At 38.2% G+C, this 19,532-nt stretch overlaps 1 protein-coding gene across 2 annotated transcripts in view; it reads left to right on the forward strand.

Annotated features, from left to right (window-relative positions):
* GPC5 (glypican 5) overlaps nt 1-19,532 on the forward strand; it is a 1,165,610-nt gene that overhangs the window by 222,951 nt on the left and 923,127 nt on the right. For both annotated transcript variants that reach the window (XM_072976438.1, XM_072976439.1), the window contains exon 3: nt 682-1,376. In XM_072976438.1, coding sequence (XP_072832539.1) covers nt 682-1,376 — 695 coding nt within the window. The remainder of the gene's footprint in view (nt 1-681; nt 1,377-19,532) is intronic.

Consider the following 19,532-nt stretch of genomic DNA (forward strand, 5'->3'; position numbering starts at 1 on the left):
CAGTTGAGAAGATGGTTACACACTTCTTTTCATCAGTTAATATGGCTCATGATTTTCCCACTGCTTAACAGGCTTTGACAATTTTAAGGACAGTTTAATCATGAAATGTTTTATTTTCATTGTAATTTGAACATGCTAGGAGGTCTGAGGGTTGCCAGGTTTCCCTTTGGGAATTGAGCCTTTCTCTGCAGTAACTAGTCTGTAACCTACTAGCTTTCATTCTGGGGGGAAAAAAAAGAAAGAAAAAAGAGAAACTATAAAAATACACTAGGTGTTGAGTCAAATATTTAATATCATTATCTTTTGTAAATAATAAACTCATGATTGGAAGTTATTTTCTTAGTGACACTTTTTTTTCCTACCATTAGTGGGTTATGAATGATTAATAAATAAAATTAGTAAGAAATTACTATGCATGTGACTTCTTTTTGATGTCTATACTTTTTGTGTCTGATTCTAGAAAATACATATCTTTAAAACTTGTGTGTTGTGTGTAATGCCTACCTCTGACCAGCCATTATCCTCGGAAAGCTAAATTGGGTTCAGCAGGCTGAGCATTCCCATTTAGACTCTTAGGTCAGTTTCGATGTACTGAAGTCATTCACTGTCTGGAGGAGATGGACGAACAGTTTTAATGTGACGACTAAGCCTTTTCATCCTTTACCTCTGCTTGTGTTACAGAGACCCTTGAAACGCTCATCAGACAAGCAGAGAATTACACCAGCATACTTTTCTGCAACACCTACAGGAACATGGCCTTGGAGGCTGCTGCTTCCATCCAGGAGTTCTTCACTGATGTCGGGCTCTATTTATTTGGTGCGGATGTTAATCCTGAAGAATTTGTAAACAGATTCTTTGACAGTCTTTTCCCTCTAGTCTACAATCATCTCATTAACCCTGGGGTGACTGACAGTTCCCTGGAATACTCGGAATGCATCCGGATGGCCCGCCGGGACATCAGTCCGTTCGGTAACATTCCCCAAAGAGTCCTGGGGCAGATGGGACGATCGCTGCTGCCCAGCCGCACGTTTCTGCAGGCGCTGAATCTGGGCATTGAAGTCATCAACACCACAGACCACCTGCGCTTCTCCAAAGAGTGCAGCAGGGCGCTCCTGAGGATGCAGTACTGCCCTCACTGCCAGGGCCTGACGTTCAGTAAGCCATGCATGGGCTACTGCCTCAACGTCGTGAGAGGCTGCTTGGCACACGTGGCAGAGCTTAACCCACACTGGCACACGTACATCCGGTCGTTGGAAGAGCTGTCGGATGCCATGCATGGGACATATGATGTTGAACACGTGCTCCTGAACTTCCACTTGCTCGTTAATGATGCTGTGATGCAGGCTCACCTTGATGGACAGAAAATATTGGAACAGGTAAGCAGCCACTCAGCGGTTACCGATTTCTTAAAAGTCAACAATTAGCTGCACACAGAAAGCGTGCTGATTATAAGCGCATCATTATAGACTTTCAGTTACGGCAGCTTTCCCAGGTAATACTTTGGGAAATAGTCTGAGAATGCGTGGGATGTCATAGTCAGTTCTAAATATATTTTACATCTTACATCAGAATCTTGGTTAGCTAAAATACCAGTTTCTCCTTTAAGTAGAAGTTCGGTGAGGTAGCGAGGGCTCCGTTTTAAAATCAGGAGTGCGTAGACTTGAATCTGCAGTCTGCCAGTAATTCTCAAGTCCCTGAGCCCCTTTGAGCCTCAGTTTCCTTGGTGATAAGAGGAAAATAGTAACACATAAGTTTTGGGGTATTCTTTTTCGGGAAGGTGGGCAATAATGTAGGCATTCTACCTGCTATGGTGTCTTGTACTCCAGAAATGGGTAGTTATTGTTAGTATTTCAAACACATCCAGCTTTAAAATAGAAAATGCCAGTTATATATTCATTAATTGAAGACTTGATATCTTAGGGTTCAAAAGTGTTTCTTCAGAGACTCTCCAGGACCTGGTGCAGTGCTGGTGTGGTGATTTTTCAAAACATGGTCTATACAGCATCCTGGTATTTTATTCCAGGAAGACTTTAAGAAACAAAATGATCAAATCGAAGGACCTAAGGGTTTTCTACTTCTCTCGTCTTCTGTAGAACCACTTAAAAAAATATTCACAGGCCATTCTAGTTATGGTTCTCGTATCCCATACAGTGAAGTAGGACCCGCTGGAGCTGTTTATCCTAAATCTCTTGTCCTGAAATGAAGTTGTATTCCTTAGTGCAGACAGAATACATCTCCCTACCCTAACACTGATCTACTGAATTAATAAACATTCTCATTATTGACTTTGTAAGTCAGTTCCTTTGATTAATTTCCAATAGAAATTGAATATGAAAATCTTTATGCCCAAGCACATCACCTTCCTCCCCTTTTCTTCCGTGCTCTCAGGATCTTTGCAATACCTGTGTGAGCCTATATGGTACTTTTATGCAAGTGAGCAGTGGTGCCCTCTTTAGGTGGATGTCATGGCGTGATGTGTTTTGGCAGGTAGAGTGTGAGCTGGATTTCACTTCTCACTCCCTGATCCATTCAGCTGGTGTCCTGGCCTTTCTGCAGTCTCTTGTCCCTTTATGGAGACCATGCATGCAACCAGAACTTTTGGGAGGGACATAATATACCAACTCAAAATAAGGTTTATAAAAGCTGTCTAAGGGTTCCTGTATTTCATAGTTATGAGGAAGAAACATGTAGGTCTAGGATACAAAATATCAATAGTATGATATTGAGTATCTCCAGAAGGGGAAACAGGCACAACAAATCTGAAACCAAGTCCAGGTTTGAATTATTAATTTGTGGCAAGCCATTTAACCTCTCAGGGCCAGAGTGTTCTAATATACACAAGTGAACAGATTTTTAAGACTCTTTTTATTATGCATGTATTTTGGAGACCTGGAGGGCCTTTTTGTATCCTTAAAATCAATCACATAGAAAATTGCCTTTTTTTTTTTTCTATTTTAAAGTCTCCACTAACATAGATTTGTAATTAGGTAGACATGTTTTCAAATCCTGAGTTCACTGCTTATTAGTCATGTGATCTGGACAAGCGCCTATAACCCTCTGAGTCTGTTTTGTGAAGAAGGGAGTGATGGTTTAAATGGGATAACAGAAGGCTCTGATGTCGGAATGCACTTGGTACCTGGAAGCTTACTTTTACTTTCCCTATTCTGGGGCCAGCCCTGAGCGAACCTCAGTGAAGCAGGTTACTTTAGTATTTTAAAGGATTAGAATCATCATTGTCACTGTGTTTTATAAATAAATTTTAACATTTTTTTGTCATATGCAACTTCTTGGTGGATTTTCAAAGAACATCCTTTTCTTTTAAGCAAATAGAGCTATTTTGTATAATAAATGGTCCTATAACTATCTTGAGAAACATCAATTATTACTAATAAATTGTAGATTCTTTTCCAAATTAAAAAAATAACTGGGATTCTCTTTAATACTTATGGTGACAGAAGGAGAAACTGACTTTAAATTCCTTGAAAATTGACTCATTAATATTTATTTCTGCCAGCTTCAAAGTGATTTATAAGCTGTTTATCAAGCTTTGATAACCTGTTCACACATCAATGAATTTAACAAATTCAAAATAAATTGCTGGCGAGCCAGCAAATAATGACTTTCTCATATTCCCAAAGCAATCTCTGAGATCTAGTACTTTCAAATCTAGTCCTCAGTAAATACATATATCCACTTTGAGAAATCCATAGGGGTACCTGATGTATCATACGTCTGTTGGATGAATTTCAACTGGAAGAAAAAAAAGCTGGAAACATTTTCAGTTTCCTGGTAAAATCATAAGTATTTCCAATTTGGTTAAACCAGTAAAGAAACAAAATTAATTTATAAGAGAGTATTTTAATTTTGTAATTATTCTGGGGACTCAGACAAAAATCTAATAAAGCATTAACAGAGAGCCATCAAAGTATGGAGATTAGAAAGCACATTCTGCTCTCAGACTGGATTTCCCATCTGTCTCTGCCACTTGGAAGCTTTGAGTTTGGGCACTTGATTATTTAATCTTTCTCTGCTTTGGTTTCCTTTTTGGTGAGGCAGGTCAAGAACAGTACCTACATCATAGAGTTCTAGTGAGAATAAGATGTGTTTTCATGCTTAGATTAGTGTCTTGTCCATGGTAACCATTTAAAGCCTACGGATTATTATTACATTATATTCTTTATAAATACTTCATTGATTTCTCTGGTATTTTAAATGCTTTCAAAGAGAACACCTCTTTCTTAATGTGGTATAGAGTTCAAAAAAATTTTAAAGAGGAATTTGATGTAAGCAAATCATTCTAAAGATTTGCCTCAAACGAGAAGAAAAAGCTGGAATGTTTAGAAAACATTATTCCAAAGTCTATAATGTATTATAATATTAATGAATATTAATTGCTAATTATTTGATAGAAATGATATGATTTCCTTGTTAGGAAATAACTGAAAGGTTTTTTTGGTAGAAAATGAATGAATGATTCCTTACCAAGAAAACTTGATAAAAACTTGATCTTAAAAAAAATTCTATTTACTATCAATTGAATTCAGCATATTATTTATTAATATAATTTAATGCTTTAACTTATTAAAGGAACATAATTCAGGATCTGGGTTAATTTCAGTGTTTGAACATCTTCTAAGTGGAACAAATGCTACCAAGAAACTCAGCTGAACACTGATTCTATAAAATTATAGAAATAAAAAGTTTTTTTCCAGCTTTATTGTGATATACTTGACAAAATAAAATTCCTCCTTAAATATTTGGTAGAATTCAGCAGTGAAACCATCTAGTCCTGGCTTTAACTTTGTTGAGAGCTTTTTTATTACTGATTAAATCTTCTTACTCATTGGTCTGTTCAGATTTCCTGTTTTTTCATGTCTCGGTCTTGGTAGGATCTATGTTCCTAGGAATTGTTTCTCCCAAGTTATTCATTTGTTTGGCTTATAACTGTTTGTAATAGTCTTGTACGATCCTTTGTATTTCTGTAGTATCACTTGTAATAGCTCCTCTCTCATTTTTACTTTTCTTGAGTCTTCTCTTTTTTTAATTAATGGAACCAAAGATGATTCATTTTTTAAAATCTTTCCAAAAACTAGCTCTCAATTTTGTTGGTATTTTCTGGTCTCTATTTCACCCATTTCTGCCCTGATCTTTGTTATTTCCTTCTTTCTGGTAATGTTGAACTTAGTTTGTTCTTTTTTCTAGTTCTTTGAGGTGTAAAGTTGGTTGTTTACTTCAGGTCCTTCTTTTCCCTGAATGGGGGTGTTTATCACTATGTACTTCCCTGCTTTGCTGCATCTCGGAAGTTCTAGTAGGCTGTGTTTCCACAGCTGGGGCTTGAGGGTTCCCTGCAGGTTATATGACACCGTGCTGGGTGCGGAGTTTATGGCAAGAGTGTGTCTCAGCTTGTCTTACTGGCCATGTGGGGATTTTCTTGTCTGATGGAGAAGTCACCCAGCTAGTTTCTAACAGAAATCAGGTTTTCGTATCTCTTATCTGTGCACATTAGTAGAGTTTCAGCTGGTTGCATCTAAATTACTTTAGGAAAGCCAAGTACTTCAATATTAATACCTATCAAAATTGAGTTTAAGATGAATTGTACACACTAATGCACTCTAATTAAGACTACATTGTTGAGATAGCTAATATCTGATCACTTCTTCGCTGCACACCTACATTTATCTGAATCTGTAAAATGAAGCCTAATGAATCAATCATGTATTGTTGGGTGGCTCAGTGATATCTTTATATATAAGTTGAAAGGAACATTCAAATGGATTACTTATGGTAAAGCAGAGGTTTTTTTTTTTCTATTTCTTCTCTAGTGTGGTATATATTTTCCTTAAAAAATCATTGTGTATTCAATTTTACATAATAGGGATTATGGGACACATAAGGTTGAAGCAGTTACTCTCAAGTCTCTGTCCTTAAAACAGCTCCTTGTGTGGTGGGAATGGTGGGTGGAACACACATCCCAAGGGTGGGGGAGGCGGGGAAGGAACTTCTGGTTGCCTGGGTCCAGCTCACCCGTCAGCTGACAGTCATGTTCTCTCAATGACAATGTGTAAAAAGCCAAGCAGACATTATTTTTGAAGTTTACCTTTTTAGGAGCTTTCATTCATGTACATGTTTGTATTTGATTACTACAGTATACAGCGCTGTGACCAAAGATTATAAATCAGCCACCTGTGGGCAGTTTGTGGGTAGCTGGGCAAGACTTCATTAAAAATACCTTCATGATGCATTTAAAGATGTCATGTTTACCTTTGCCTAATTTTGGTTAGCTAATGTGGTAGACTAATGTTGAACTTGTAAGTATTATGTTGTTCAAATGAGCTGGTTCTTCTGAGAAACAAGACTTTTGACGAGAAAAGGGGAAAGCCATAAGAATTAAATCAGCACCAATCAAAGGGGGAAAATGTAAGCTCCTTGGGTAAAAGGCAGCTCTGATAGAATCCAATGAAAGTGGGCTAACCAAACCCAGAAAAATCTATAAGCTAATAGAGAAGAAAAGGAAGATCCATTAGACCATGAGAAGGTCATCCAGTCCAACTCAGCATTCTGCACAGAGATCACTTTGAAAGGTTTCACCCACTTAATTCTATATACTAAGCAGTGATAGGGAGCTTGCCGTTCCAGAACTGGTGGCGCTAAGCATGTAGCAATAGTTAGTGGGTTTTCCTTTCAGTGCTAGGCCCATTTATTTCTCTTCAGATGTGAAACAAGACAAAATTTTTCGGACTACAGGCAAGTCAAAGGGTAATCCTATTGCCCACTGATTTTCTACTCAAAGATTACAACATGTTGAGATAGTTCTGTAATATTTTCAGCCTCTCCTGGTAAGAATTTCCTTTACATGCCTGATTAAATCTGAATCCTTCATCTTTTGGAGATCTGACCCTTGCACACTTGGATTGTGGGCAGTGGCGAGGTCCAATTTGGCCCTTCGATAACCTCTCTTGAAATGATTGGCAGTGGTGACGACCATTCAAGACCCATGTACCTCATATACGGCAAGTCTTAATGTTTTAGGAATGTACTAGATAACAAGCTTGCATAATTTAAGGATAGACATTTCATAAGACTTTGAAAATGTTGCATGATTAATTTGTGATTTTTACTTTTCTGAGAAAGATTACTTGAGAATGATAACCATCATTCTTTATTTCTACCTAATTTCCTGAGAAAGAAAAAAAATTATTAAATGTTTTATGAAGGCCTGAGGCCCTATAGAGGGAAATCTGGACAAAGATCTCTGGGAATAGTGGTTCAATATGTCTAGTCGTTGGAGAATCCACCCTTATGGTGGGTGGATACCTGCATCTTAGGTTACCATGCATGGTACACTAGGTAGGACTGCTTTGAAGACAGGGACTAAGCCATCTTAGATGTCAGATATTTGAAGGCTCTTATTATGCCTTCTTGCCTGATACCTTCTTCTTTCCAGGCGTCTGACTCCCTTTTATTCAATTCTTCTTTATATGCTTTCATGTTAAGATCACTATTGTAACCACACAGCCCTGTCTTTCTCTCCTGGAGGACCTGCTGACTCAGGATGGAGTTGGCCAGACTGGAGGGAGCCGGGGGACTGACAGCTGGTACTTGCCAGGCAAGGATCTTTTCATCCCCCACCATCAAAGCCAGACGCCTCCTGGTGTCTGGAGGACTGCAGTCTCAGACCCCCAAGTGTACTTTTTAGAAAATCAGGAATGGAAGGATAATTTTCAGAACCGTTAAATTTTTCCAATTTTTGCATCATGTATGCATTTGCTTTGTTATGTTACTGAAGTTTCTTAGTGATAATAGAGCTCTTATTCCAGTAATATGAGCTTTTGTCTCCCAGGAATAAGAAGGTGTTAACAATACCCAGTAATTCTTTGTGATTTTTCTTAAATAATTTTTGCTTGAATTTTATGAATGTGTAGCTATTCATATGCATCACTGATGTTCACAGATGGTTTGAAAAAGTTATCCTCTACCTTAAATGGGATAAATTCTCTCCAAATTGAATACTGCATAAAAATTTGTTGGTTTTTTTCCTTGATGAAGTTCAGCAAGGATGTGATATTTCTGTTGGAGTTTTTGCTTCTTGCTTTCTACCTGGGTGTTTTCTGAATGCAACAAGGCTTTTTTTGGTTGGAGATTTTTAATGCATTGATTTTTAAGGCACATAATTTTTAAGTGCATTTATGATTTTAGTTTTTGCAGTTAATTTTGTGCACATTTGCTGTCTTTTTTTTAAATTGAGAGTTTGTAAACTGGTATTAACTCAGTCCTGTAAATCAGCAATCCTTTGGCTTCACCAGTTAAAAGTTATCCATTTTTTGATACCTTCGACGTATCCAATTTCACATTCCCACTATTCATGTTTCTCCCCTCAAGAACAGCAGCCTGATTGCTTATCTTAGCAAGTCTTCACTTAGAGGCTCGATCAGACTCTCTTTATTATTAAGACCTCGTTCTTAGGCAGGGTTTACAAGAGGTTTTTTTTTCCCTCGAGAGTAATTCTGCCCTTTCTTCCCTTCTACTTTTGAAATTCTTATGAAAGCAGCTTTATGCTTCTCTGAAGATTGGTATTTATCTCTGAAGTCTCTGTTACTGCTGTCTGAAGCTGTTCTCCATTCTTCTTATGGATTTCGAAGGCTGTTTTGGTTGTAGCTTTGCTGGATTTGCTTTGATGCAGCTCCTTAAAAAAATCTTGCTTGTAATGTCAACGATCAGATGAACTTGTAAACATTTAGATTTTTCTCTTTTCTGTGCTTTCTATGAGTTGGTTTAAGCTCAAGTAAAGAGAAGTAGCTTTCCAGCTCTTTCTTCGTGGTCTTCACATTTACCATGATTTAAAGTCTCCAGACTCTTTTCAAAGTAGTGAAACTTCTCAATAGTTTGATGGTTTTCCTATAGAAGGACAGACGCTCCAATGGGCAGTTCTTTATATCCCCTTGCACAGTAATAAAAAGTTTTAAGCACCAAACCCTCACTCTATGAAAGCCATCATCTCTGACAGTATTTCTTGGGAATCTGGGCTTGTGCTAAGCTCCCTTGGCTGCATTCCCACTCCTGGGCATGGAATCTCCAGGCTCAGGATCACACAGAGCATCATGGCCATTGGTGGACCTTCCATGGCCCCCAAGGCCCCTGATGACTTTTAAAATCAGAAATAAGGCATCCATGTCATGTATTACACTCTCCAAGGTAGTATTTACATGTAGGCACTAATTAATTTAATTAGACAACACATCAGTAAAAAGTAACCTAATAAAAATGGGCATAGGGTTTTAAATAACAGGCATTCTCCAGAGAAGATACGTGAATGCCTAATAAACATACAAAAACATGTTTTGCATCATCAGTCACTAGGGACATGCAAAAAATCACAGGGAGGCAGTGACACACCACAGTCCCTAGGATGGCTATAATGTAAATGATGACAAGTGTTGAGGCTCAGGAGAAATTTAAACACTCACACATTGATGGGAGTATTGTAAAATGGTGCGGCTACTTCGGCAAACAGTTTGGCAGTTCCTCATAATGTTGACCATAGAGTTACAGTATGACCCAGCAATTCCACGCTGAGGTATATATCCAAGAGAATTTAATACCATATGTCCACAAAAAATTATATAAGGATACTCATGGCAGCTTTATTTGTACTAGCAAAAAGCAGAAATGACCTAAATGTTCATCAACTGATGACTGGATAAAATATTTTATAGCCATTCCATGGAATGTTATTTGGCAGTATAAAAGGATGAAGTACATGGTACAATATGATTGGACCTTGGAAACATGCTATGTGAAAGAAGTTAGTCACAAAAGAACACATATTATGAGATTCTCTTTCTGTGAAATACCTAGAGTGGCAAATTCACTGAGAAAGTAGACTAGTGGGTACCGGCAGTTGAGGTGGGGGAATGAGGGAATGAGGAGTTACTGCTCATACATATAGGATTTTGCGGGGGAGGGAGTAATAAAAATATTGTAAGACTACAGAGTGGTGATGGTTGCGCATCTCTCTTCATACAATAAAATTCACTGAGCTGCATATTTCAAAAGAGTGAACTTTATGATATGTGAATTATATAACAATAAAGCTGTTATAAAAATTTTTAATGTATCATTTTGAAAATTGACTCATACAAACTGAAAGCCAGTATATTCCAGTGAATAATCCATGTATGAGTTTGTTCTATTTATTGGCCTGTGCTTCTGGAGGCTTTGGGAACACAGAGGAACAGTGTGTCTTTTCATTTGTCATCCAAATGACACACTTAAAATGTTTTTAGACATTTTATCACTAATGCTTCAAGGTCCTTCAGAGAACAAAAATTGTCTACCCTTGTCTTAAGGGTGTTTTCCTCACGGGCTGTAAACTTTTAGACCTTGAAAAACTGTTTCCCTCATTCAAGAAAATTTAGGGTCAAATAAAAATAGATAAAAATGGTGGATAATCTTATTTGGTTATCTAAATATGCAACAAATGTCTGTTGCGTGCCTTCAGGGTACCAGGCAGTGCTAGACACTGAATTTATACCAACTGAGCTTGCAGAACTTACAATGGACTAACTTATTTTTCTGTAACCATATTAGCATCTCAGGTCTATTCTCCACAGAGAAATCAGGATAATCTTTCCAAAATATAAATTATATTATACTTAAAATCTTTCAGTGGCTTCCTATTAACCTTAGAGCCTAAGTTTAGAGCCTGAAAGCCTTTATATTGACCTCTAATGCTTTGCATACCTGGCCTTTACCCTCATCTCGAACCACTTTTGATAATTCTTTGCTCTAGCCATGCTGGGGTTCTTTTGATTCCTTTAGCAGACAGTCCTTTCCCTTGACTCCTGTCAGTTACATTTTCCGGAGAACAGGCTCTTCCCAGCCACCCCTACCCTCCTTATCTGACCGATGGTTTGCTGCTAACTCATTTTGGTCTCATCTGAGATGCTACTAACCCTGGGAAGCTGTCTAACCTCTAACCTAAAAGGTTAGGTAACTATGTATTATGTTCTAGTAAAAGTATAACTTTTCCTTTACTTCATTTTGTATTCATGCAGTTATTTAATTATTCATTAATATTTTATATTCAATTGTCTGTGCCCAGAAGGCAGAGACCATCTGTTGTGTTCATCATGGTATCTCTAGAGTCTAAGGCTGGATGGACACATGAGTCCCTTGATGAATATTTGTTGAGCAGCAGTAAATCTGGCCTTTCAGCTGCATTGCCTGGGCTATTGGAATTCTCTCCAAGTTGATCTCTCTGTTCCACCTCTGGCTTCTTTGTGTCTATATGAAAAAAGTCCAGACTCCTTAGCATGGTGTGCAAGGTTCTCTGGGTCATGATACCACCCTTTCTCATTCATCAGTCTCATTCCATTTCTCCTGACCTACCCTCCCCCTCCTGGCATCTGAGTTCCAGATTAAAGTACATCACCCACTCCCCTCGGCCCCATGTGGACTGGATTATTCTCCTGCTATGTCCATCTCACCAATGAAACTAGAAGCTCGTTCAGAGAATTCACTGGATCTTTTTCATCTCTTTATCCCCAGTGCCCATTAAAGTGTCTGGCAATATTTGTTGAACTGAAATGACCTCCAGACTCCACAGCAGAAACTTCTTGATTAATGCACTGAATTAGATTTAATTTCAAGCATTTACAATTTTTCAATGAATCTTAAATTACTAACATTTCAATCTCCCATGGGAGCACAGCAAGACAATTGTGATAATCTATGATTCTTTAATGAATGCACAAAACGCTTCCATTAAACTTTTATGTAGATAAATACTCTGACATTATTAATGTTATATCTGCGTTTATCTTAAGCCCAGTCAAAAATCCCATGTATCAAATCAGGTTATTGGAAATAAGGGCAAAGGAAAAATAATAAACATTAAAAACAAATCCTGATAGACGTGCATTTACTCTGTATTGTTCTGCGAGCGACCCTGCACCATGCCTTCCACCTTGTAATTCTCAGTCCCCGAAGACAAACATCAGGCATTTGGGCTTCTCCAGTTCACATATTAGTTTGGTACCAGGACAACCAGAGCCGCTCAGGGAACTGGAGCAGAACTGAGGCAGACTGTCAACCGACATGCCCTTTAGACCTATTTCTTTCTTTTTTTTTAATTGAAGTGTAGTGAATTTACAGTGGTGTATTAGCTTCTGATGTACAGCAAAGTGATGCAGTTTTATATTTATTTTTATATAATATGTGTATACTTTTTTCATATTCTTTTCCGTTATAGGTTATTACAAGATACTGAATACAGTTTCCTGTGCTATACAGTAGGACCTTGTTGTTTATCTGTTTTATATATAGTAGAATGTATCTGCTAATCCCAAACTCCTAATTTATCCCTCCTCCCCCTTTCCTCTTTGGTAACCATGTTTATTTTTTAATAATTTTATTGAAGTATAGTCAGTTTACAATGTTGTGTCCATTCCTGGTGTACAGCACAATACTTCAGTCACATGGGAACATACATACCATCGTTCTCATATTCTTCTTCACTGTAGATTACTACAAGGTACAATTTTTGTTTATTTGTTGTTGTTTGGGGGGGAGGTAATTAGGTTTATTTTTTTATTTTTATAGGAGGTGCTGGGGATTGAACCCAGGACCTTACTCATGCTAAGCGTGTGCTCTAGCACTTGAGCTATCCCCTCGTCTCCTCTATGTCTATGTCTGTAAACTATTTCTGGTTTACAGAATCCCTCCTAGTTCCTATAAAGAAATTTTAAAAACTGCTTTCTGCCATTCATTAGCGTTCTTTTAGATGTTAGCAGTAGACATTGTTTGAAAACGTATTGTATGATCTTAAGTTGGGGGAAAAACTATGTATAATATTTATGTCCTAGAAAGCATTGCAGGTTATCACCATACATATTAGTGCACCAAAGGCTCTAATAAATCCTGCTAGTTAAAAATATCCATTAGCTATATTAAGGAGAGAACTTTCAATATATATTTAACCAAGACCCCATTTTTGCCTGGACATGTTATGGATTTTCTGCTAAACACACTCTGGAAAATTCTGCTCAGAGGTAAGTTTCATGATTTATTTGGGGCTTTCGCCACAAGTAGATTTCTTTGAGGGGAAGTTGAAGGTAATGGAGCCTAATACGTGGCCAGTTTGAGGTTCAGAGCTAGACTGTTGGCAGCTGTGATCCTCAGTTGGGTCCTCTCACATCACAGGTCAGTCTCCCGAAAATTCACCATGGGCTCTGGTAACACAGTCCAGAAAATGAATTCCTTTGAAAACTGTATGTGAATTTGATTGAACTGTAATTTTTCCAGCTGTAGCGCTGTGAAAATAGAAGGCTAAACGTTCTCTTGACCTTCCAGAAATGGTCTGTGTCCATGGAGAGTTGAGAATAAATGTACCTGAGTTAAATTTCCTTGCCTGTCTGTTGCTCTTCTACCTTCACACTAACCATGTTTATTCAGCTCCTTGTCTGTATATACTGACAGTTATTCACAATGACCATTAGGATGAATTCCCTAGCTCAGAGCATAAGCCAAAGGCCATGTAAAACTTCCAGTTTAAAAGTATATGTTATTGGGACGGATTGGTATTCCCTCACTAACTTGAATGAAGATATGAATGCTTCATAAATATATTAAAATTTCTTGATATGTAATACCAGTAGAATGTGATATTTTCATTACTTGTTTATCAACAAATCATGTAATCTGTGCAATTAAAATGCAGATCACAACCATCAATATTCTCAGTGGAGGGGGGGGCTCCTTATTTCCAGCCTGGGATGTACAGAAGTCCCACTGCTGAATCCCAGCCCAAAAGCTAATACATAGACTCCTTCCACCCCACTGTTTGCCCTCCTCTGACTTTGCTGTTGGTTTTTCCTTAGACTGACCATCCACTGAGTAGCCTCACAACAAAGAGGTATCGTGTGTTTTCTAATGTTTCATACAGGACAAGTCTTACCCTGTTCAGAGACAGAGGACACGCCTACCTTGAACTTTACTAACCCCCCATCTGAGAAGTAAATGTTACGATTAGTGAAAAAAAGAAACCAAATTAATATTATGAGATGGATAAATGCAAATGAAAATAAAACACATGCATTCATTTGAACCTACAAGCAGGAGGGACTTTTAAAATAAAACAAAATGAATTCTTTGTTTTTGGGAAATTTGAAATAAGTAAGAGAGCAGCCCCCCCCCCAAATACTTCCTTTAATGCCTGAATAGTCAGATGTGACCAGGTGTTGATAGTAGGTATCTGTATCTTTTCAGTTTTTTTTCACCTTTTCACCACTTTCCACAGTTCCCAGTTTAAAAAGAAGTGTAATTAACAGCGTGGTCTTTTCTCCCCCTTTTTAATTTCACATTCTCTACCACTGGTGATTTCAGGTTTCTGGGACAAAAACAGTGATTTATTCCCAGAGTCACTTTGGGGACCCTTGTCCTATCAGCCTGCTAGGAATTGATTTCTCAGATTAAATTAGCACCTTATTTGTATTTAGGCAAGACAATCTCTGAACACTGGAGCTAGATACACAGTTTTCTACTTGACACTTTTTCTCAGAATGTCCCCAAACTATTCAAAACCCACAAATCCAGAGCTGAACTCATCGTCTTGTCTCCCAAACCCGATTACTCTCTGGCGCAGTACATCCACCTAGAAACCTAGGAACCATCCTTGACACCTTCTTTCCAGTGCTGATTCTGCCGATTTCATACCCTAACTGTATCTCAGGTATGTTTGAGTCTCTCCTTTGTACCATCAGCCATTAGTTATCTTGCATGGATGTGTCCTAATTAGTCTAATCCCATCCAATCTCTCCACGTCCCCCACTGCCCCACACCATCTATCAGAATAACATTTGAAAAACCCAATTGTAACCTCATCTTCTCAGGATTTAAATCCCTTCAGTGGTAGACTTGACAAATCTTTTTAATATAGTCATCAGACTGTCTGACTCTCAGACATCTCTCCATCTGATTCTCTCACCAGCAGCTCCCATCTGCCCTCAGTTACCCTGGAGATGTTTTTTTACAGATGTTGACCCCAAAGTTCCACTCCTGGAAACTGTTGCATTGAAATAAAAATACTAGTAGCATTCAAAGACACAACACAAAAATGTTTATATTTGCAGCAGCATTCTAACCACAACACTGGAAACAAATATCCAAGGATGGGGGACTGTTGAATAAATTAGGGTACAGCCACACTAAGGAGGATTATGCAAGAATCATTGATAATGAATTAAAATGGTATCAATAGATGTGAATGGATTTTTATGTGATACTATGGGACTGAGAAAGTGAAATGAATAGAAGCACATACGATCCTATTTTTATAAAGCATTCAATGTGTGCATAGACTGTCTTTGTTTATAAGTACGAATGCATATGTATACATATGTGAATGTGTTTATATGCCAAGTACATGGACACATGAACATGAAGAAAAATAGAAAAGGATGAAGAATGGTTTGCTGCACTTGATCATCAGGGAAGGAAAAGATGTGAGTGACCATACTATGGGAGTGGGAGCTGGAGAAACAAGCAAAGTAATAGGAAATACCTATGGCATTGAATAAATAGAACCCAGCATTCTGATATGATCCCACTAATGACATACTATATAAGTGTGCATATGTGTGTGTATCTCTGTGTACACATAAATGAGAAAGCATAAAACTGTGTTTGTGTATAGCTAGTGACTTCTGATGTGTTCATAAAATAAGTGATATTTCAGTTGCAAAACAAAGGTTTGCCGAGATGTGTACAATATAATTATAATTTAGTTAAATTAGACCAAGTAAAGAATAAAATGTGTGTGTATGTGTACATCTGTTTGTACATGTTTGTACAATTGAGAAGGATGCCGTAGAAGGTTAGGTCTCAGCCAAATGTCTCTCCCTTCTCTGGAGGCACCCACTATTGGAAACTGGCTAGGTATCCTTCCAAAACTCTAATGTGCATCTAGGTGAGGTATGGTGAAGTAGAATTGCTGGCTGGTTGAGAGTATACACTCAAAACCTTAACAAAAACAGCCAGATCCCCTCCAACGTACCTCTTCATGCTCACGCTCACAGTGTAAGAGGTCATCTTCCCGACAGCTCTGCCAGTGGTTGGTACTGTCCGTCTTTAAAATGTCTTCTAGTTGGGTGGATGGAAATTGTATTTTTAATTTCACAGGTAAGTGCTAAGGCTATCAGCTTTCATATGATTTTTTTTCCATCTGTATTTTTTTCTGTGCCTTAGGTATTCATATTCTTTGTTCATTTGCTTTCCTCCACTGGGTCATTTGTCTTTTTCAGCTTTTCTGAATAATAAGCATTTGTCTATTAAATATACTATGTTCCCAGTCAGCAGTGTCTCTTCCAAGTACTTTTCTAACAATTTTCTGACAATGCAACTTTCTGACATCTGAATGTTATGTGAAATATTAGTTATAGGCGGTCAGTATTAGTGAAAATAAGGAAGGCAGAAAAACCTGTAATTCATTAGTGTGGTAAACAGGAAGACACAACGTTATCCCACTTTATGGAAGGGGGCATTTAAATTGTCTCCAGAATTATCACTTGACTATTTCTAACAAATGAGGTAGTTGAGAAGAAACTGCTAACTTTTTTGCATAAACGTGTATTAGCTTGGTTTTGGGGTTGGGGGAGGCACTGAGAACCATCAGGAACAACAGAAAATGACCGAGCAAAATACCTCCCCTGCTCCACTCTAAACGGCGGCAGAACAAAGCCTATTGAGATGTACAGACCAAAGGCTTGCAAGGTTGACGAATAACCTCAAGTTAAGAGATCAAGGATGACTTAATTTCACAGGTGATATTTTAACTGAACTGTGAAAGATGGTAACGTTTAGACAAGGAGAAAAGAAGAAAAGTGCGAAGTCCAGGGTAACTCCAGAAACTGAGTAATACAGTTCAGCTAAAGCATGTGATGGTTAAAGTGGAGTGCTGGGAAATTTGGAGGTTCCGCTGTAAACTCACAGCTGTGGGATGCTTTCGTTTGTACTCATTAGGAAAAGGGAGGAAGCACTGAAGGCTTTGGATTGGAGAAGCAGTATGATCAGAACTGTGCTTTAGGAGGGTAAATCGGGGAGCCTGGGGAGAAGGATTAGAGCTGGAAGAGTTGGAAAGAAAGTCGGCAAGGCAGCTCTTGCATCCATCCAAGGAAGAGAGAAAGAGCTAATGGAAGCCCTTACTGGGGGGTTGGAGTTTGCCACACAGGGGAGAAGTGAATATGCAAGAAACCTGATGAGAGCTGAACAAACAGCCTGTGAACATTTTAAACCTCTAGCCGATGCCATTTCTGAAGCATCTGCAAACATTTTCAGCTTTGAAAAAATAGGGAAGGTATGGTTATGTTGATGTGTCTCCTTTTCATTTCTTTGTCTAATTATTACTTATCTTTTAAACTACTTATCTTTACAATGTAGGATTCTTACTCCCTTTGGTAAGCAAGATGGCCAAGCTTTGATTTTGTCTCTAGGGATATCATTTAGTCTTCTTAGTGTCCCCTAGTCTGCCCCTCGATTTTGAGTTGCTTCTCCTTCTTGCCTTGTGGTTTCTCACCACCTCAGGACTGGCCCTCTGCTTTTTGTGGCAGTGCCCAGAAGTCTGTGGTATGTCAGCTTGTGTAACTCAAAGAGTTTGAAATGTCTCAAAGCCCGATGATCGCAGAAAGAAAAAATACACTTTTTCCCCCAGTGACCATATTGAAAAATGTAATTGAATCAAGCTTTGCTGAATAAAACCAATATTCACTGTCGAATTTTATCCCATTTTTATCCTCTCAGCCGCAGGGTAGAATTCCTCTCTTTTTTTCTTTTCTACCAATGATTCAAGGTTTGTCTAAAACCTTCCCTGGTACCTCTGGTTCCTAGTGATTTTTCTTTGAGCTCCTGTACAACTTACTGCTTATTACATTCTTTTGACACATAGCTTATATCCTATGGAGATATTATTTATATTGTATTGAAGTTAGCTTTATATATATATCAGTTTGTTTCATCATTGGAAATCCTACCTCCCTAATTAGATTCTAAACTCCATGAAGACAAGAAATTAGCAAAATATGTTCTAGTTCTGGTTTTTATAGCCCTTATAAGCAAAAACTTCCTTAACACAGTTAAAAGAGAAAGAAATCCCTACATTTCGAGATTTTTTACAAAATCTCCACAGCTGCACTGTGAATTGTGTCTGTTTTTCCAGTAACAAAAAATGAATGGAGCTTATGAGTTTTTGCTTAAAGTCAGATTGTACATTTTCTCTTAAAACATGCGGTTACCTATTACTCTAGTACATCAGCATTTTGCTAAACTCGCCTGTGGTGTGGTCAGCCTTCTCAGATGTTCCAGTCTGCTAGCCATTTATCCACTCCCATGGCCTTAAATGTGTGCTCTGACTCCAGGATCCAACTCCATTATGCCTTGCTTCTCCGGTTCCATCCATGACCATCAGGAATCCAAGACTCTCGGATTATCTAAAATCATTAGTCGAATCTGTTTATCTCATAATCTGACCCTATCTTTAATCACTCCTGCCTTCCCAAACCTATCACCATCACTGAAATCTGCAATTCAGTTATCTTTGGATCAGAGTGTCTGAAACAGAGTCTCTACCATTAAACATGCAATTGCATTGTAAAAGCTACTGTCCTAAAACAAAATGAAAACTTGCCTGACTCTCTGCCTTCCCTAGGCTCTGTCCCATAAATCTACTTACCTTTGCTAAAAAAATCCACAAAAGATTGGTGTATTTTCACAGTCTCTGCTTTCTTATCTTTTCACCTGGTTTTCCTGTCAATCACTAGGCATTCTGCCACACTTCTCCACAGAAACTTCACTTTTCACGAGTCACCAACGGTCTTTTTTCTCGTAAGATCCAAAGGTTTATTTTCATCCTCATTTTATAGGACTGTCAGTCACCTTGGACATATCTGATCATTTCCCTTTTTTTTTTTTTTTAAAAGAAAACACTCTCTTCATTTATATTTTGAGATAGCCCACTCTCATGGGATTCCTCCAATTTCTCTGAAAACTTCTCAGAATCTCTTTTAACTTCTCTTTGTCTCCACCTGCAAATGCTGTTGTATCAGTCTTCAGCGCTCCTCCATCTTTACTCATCCCAGGTACATGCTGTTGACAACCACATTTATATATCTACCTGAACTCGCTCTTGAGTTTTCAGCTCACATGACTAACAGCCTATTGGGCAGCTCCTCTTGAATAAATAATAGTCATAGGAAGCCAGACATGTTCAAAAGAGACTTTTCTTTTTTCTCTTCACATCTGTTGTTCTCGATCTCACATACTGACCCTTGCATTCACCCAGCTGCTTCAGCCAAGAAGCACCAGAAGTCATGCCTGAATCCACTGGTTCTTCACTTGCTGTGTTTACTCTATCCACAAGCCCTGCTGTCTCCACCCTCAGAATATGTGCATCTTTCAGCTTGATCTTAGTCCCCGTGGACCATCTTCAGCAAAACCAGCATCATCCTCTCCCTGAACAAGACCAAAAACCTTAAATCTGGAGT

This window comes from Vicugna pacos, chromosome 14 (assembly GCF_048564905.1).
Source record: "Vicugna pacos chromosome 14, VicPac4, whole genome shotgun sequence".
Taxonomy (NCBI): domain Eukaryota; kingdom Metazoa; phylum Chordata; class Mammalia; order Artiodactyla; family Camelidae; genus Vicugna; species Vicugna pacos.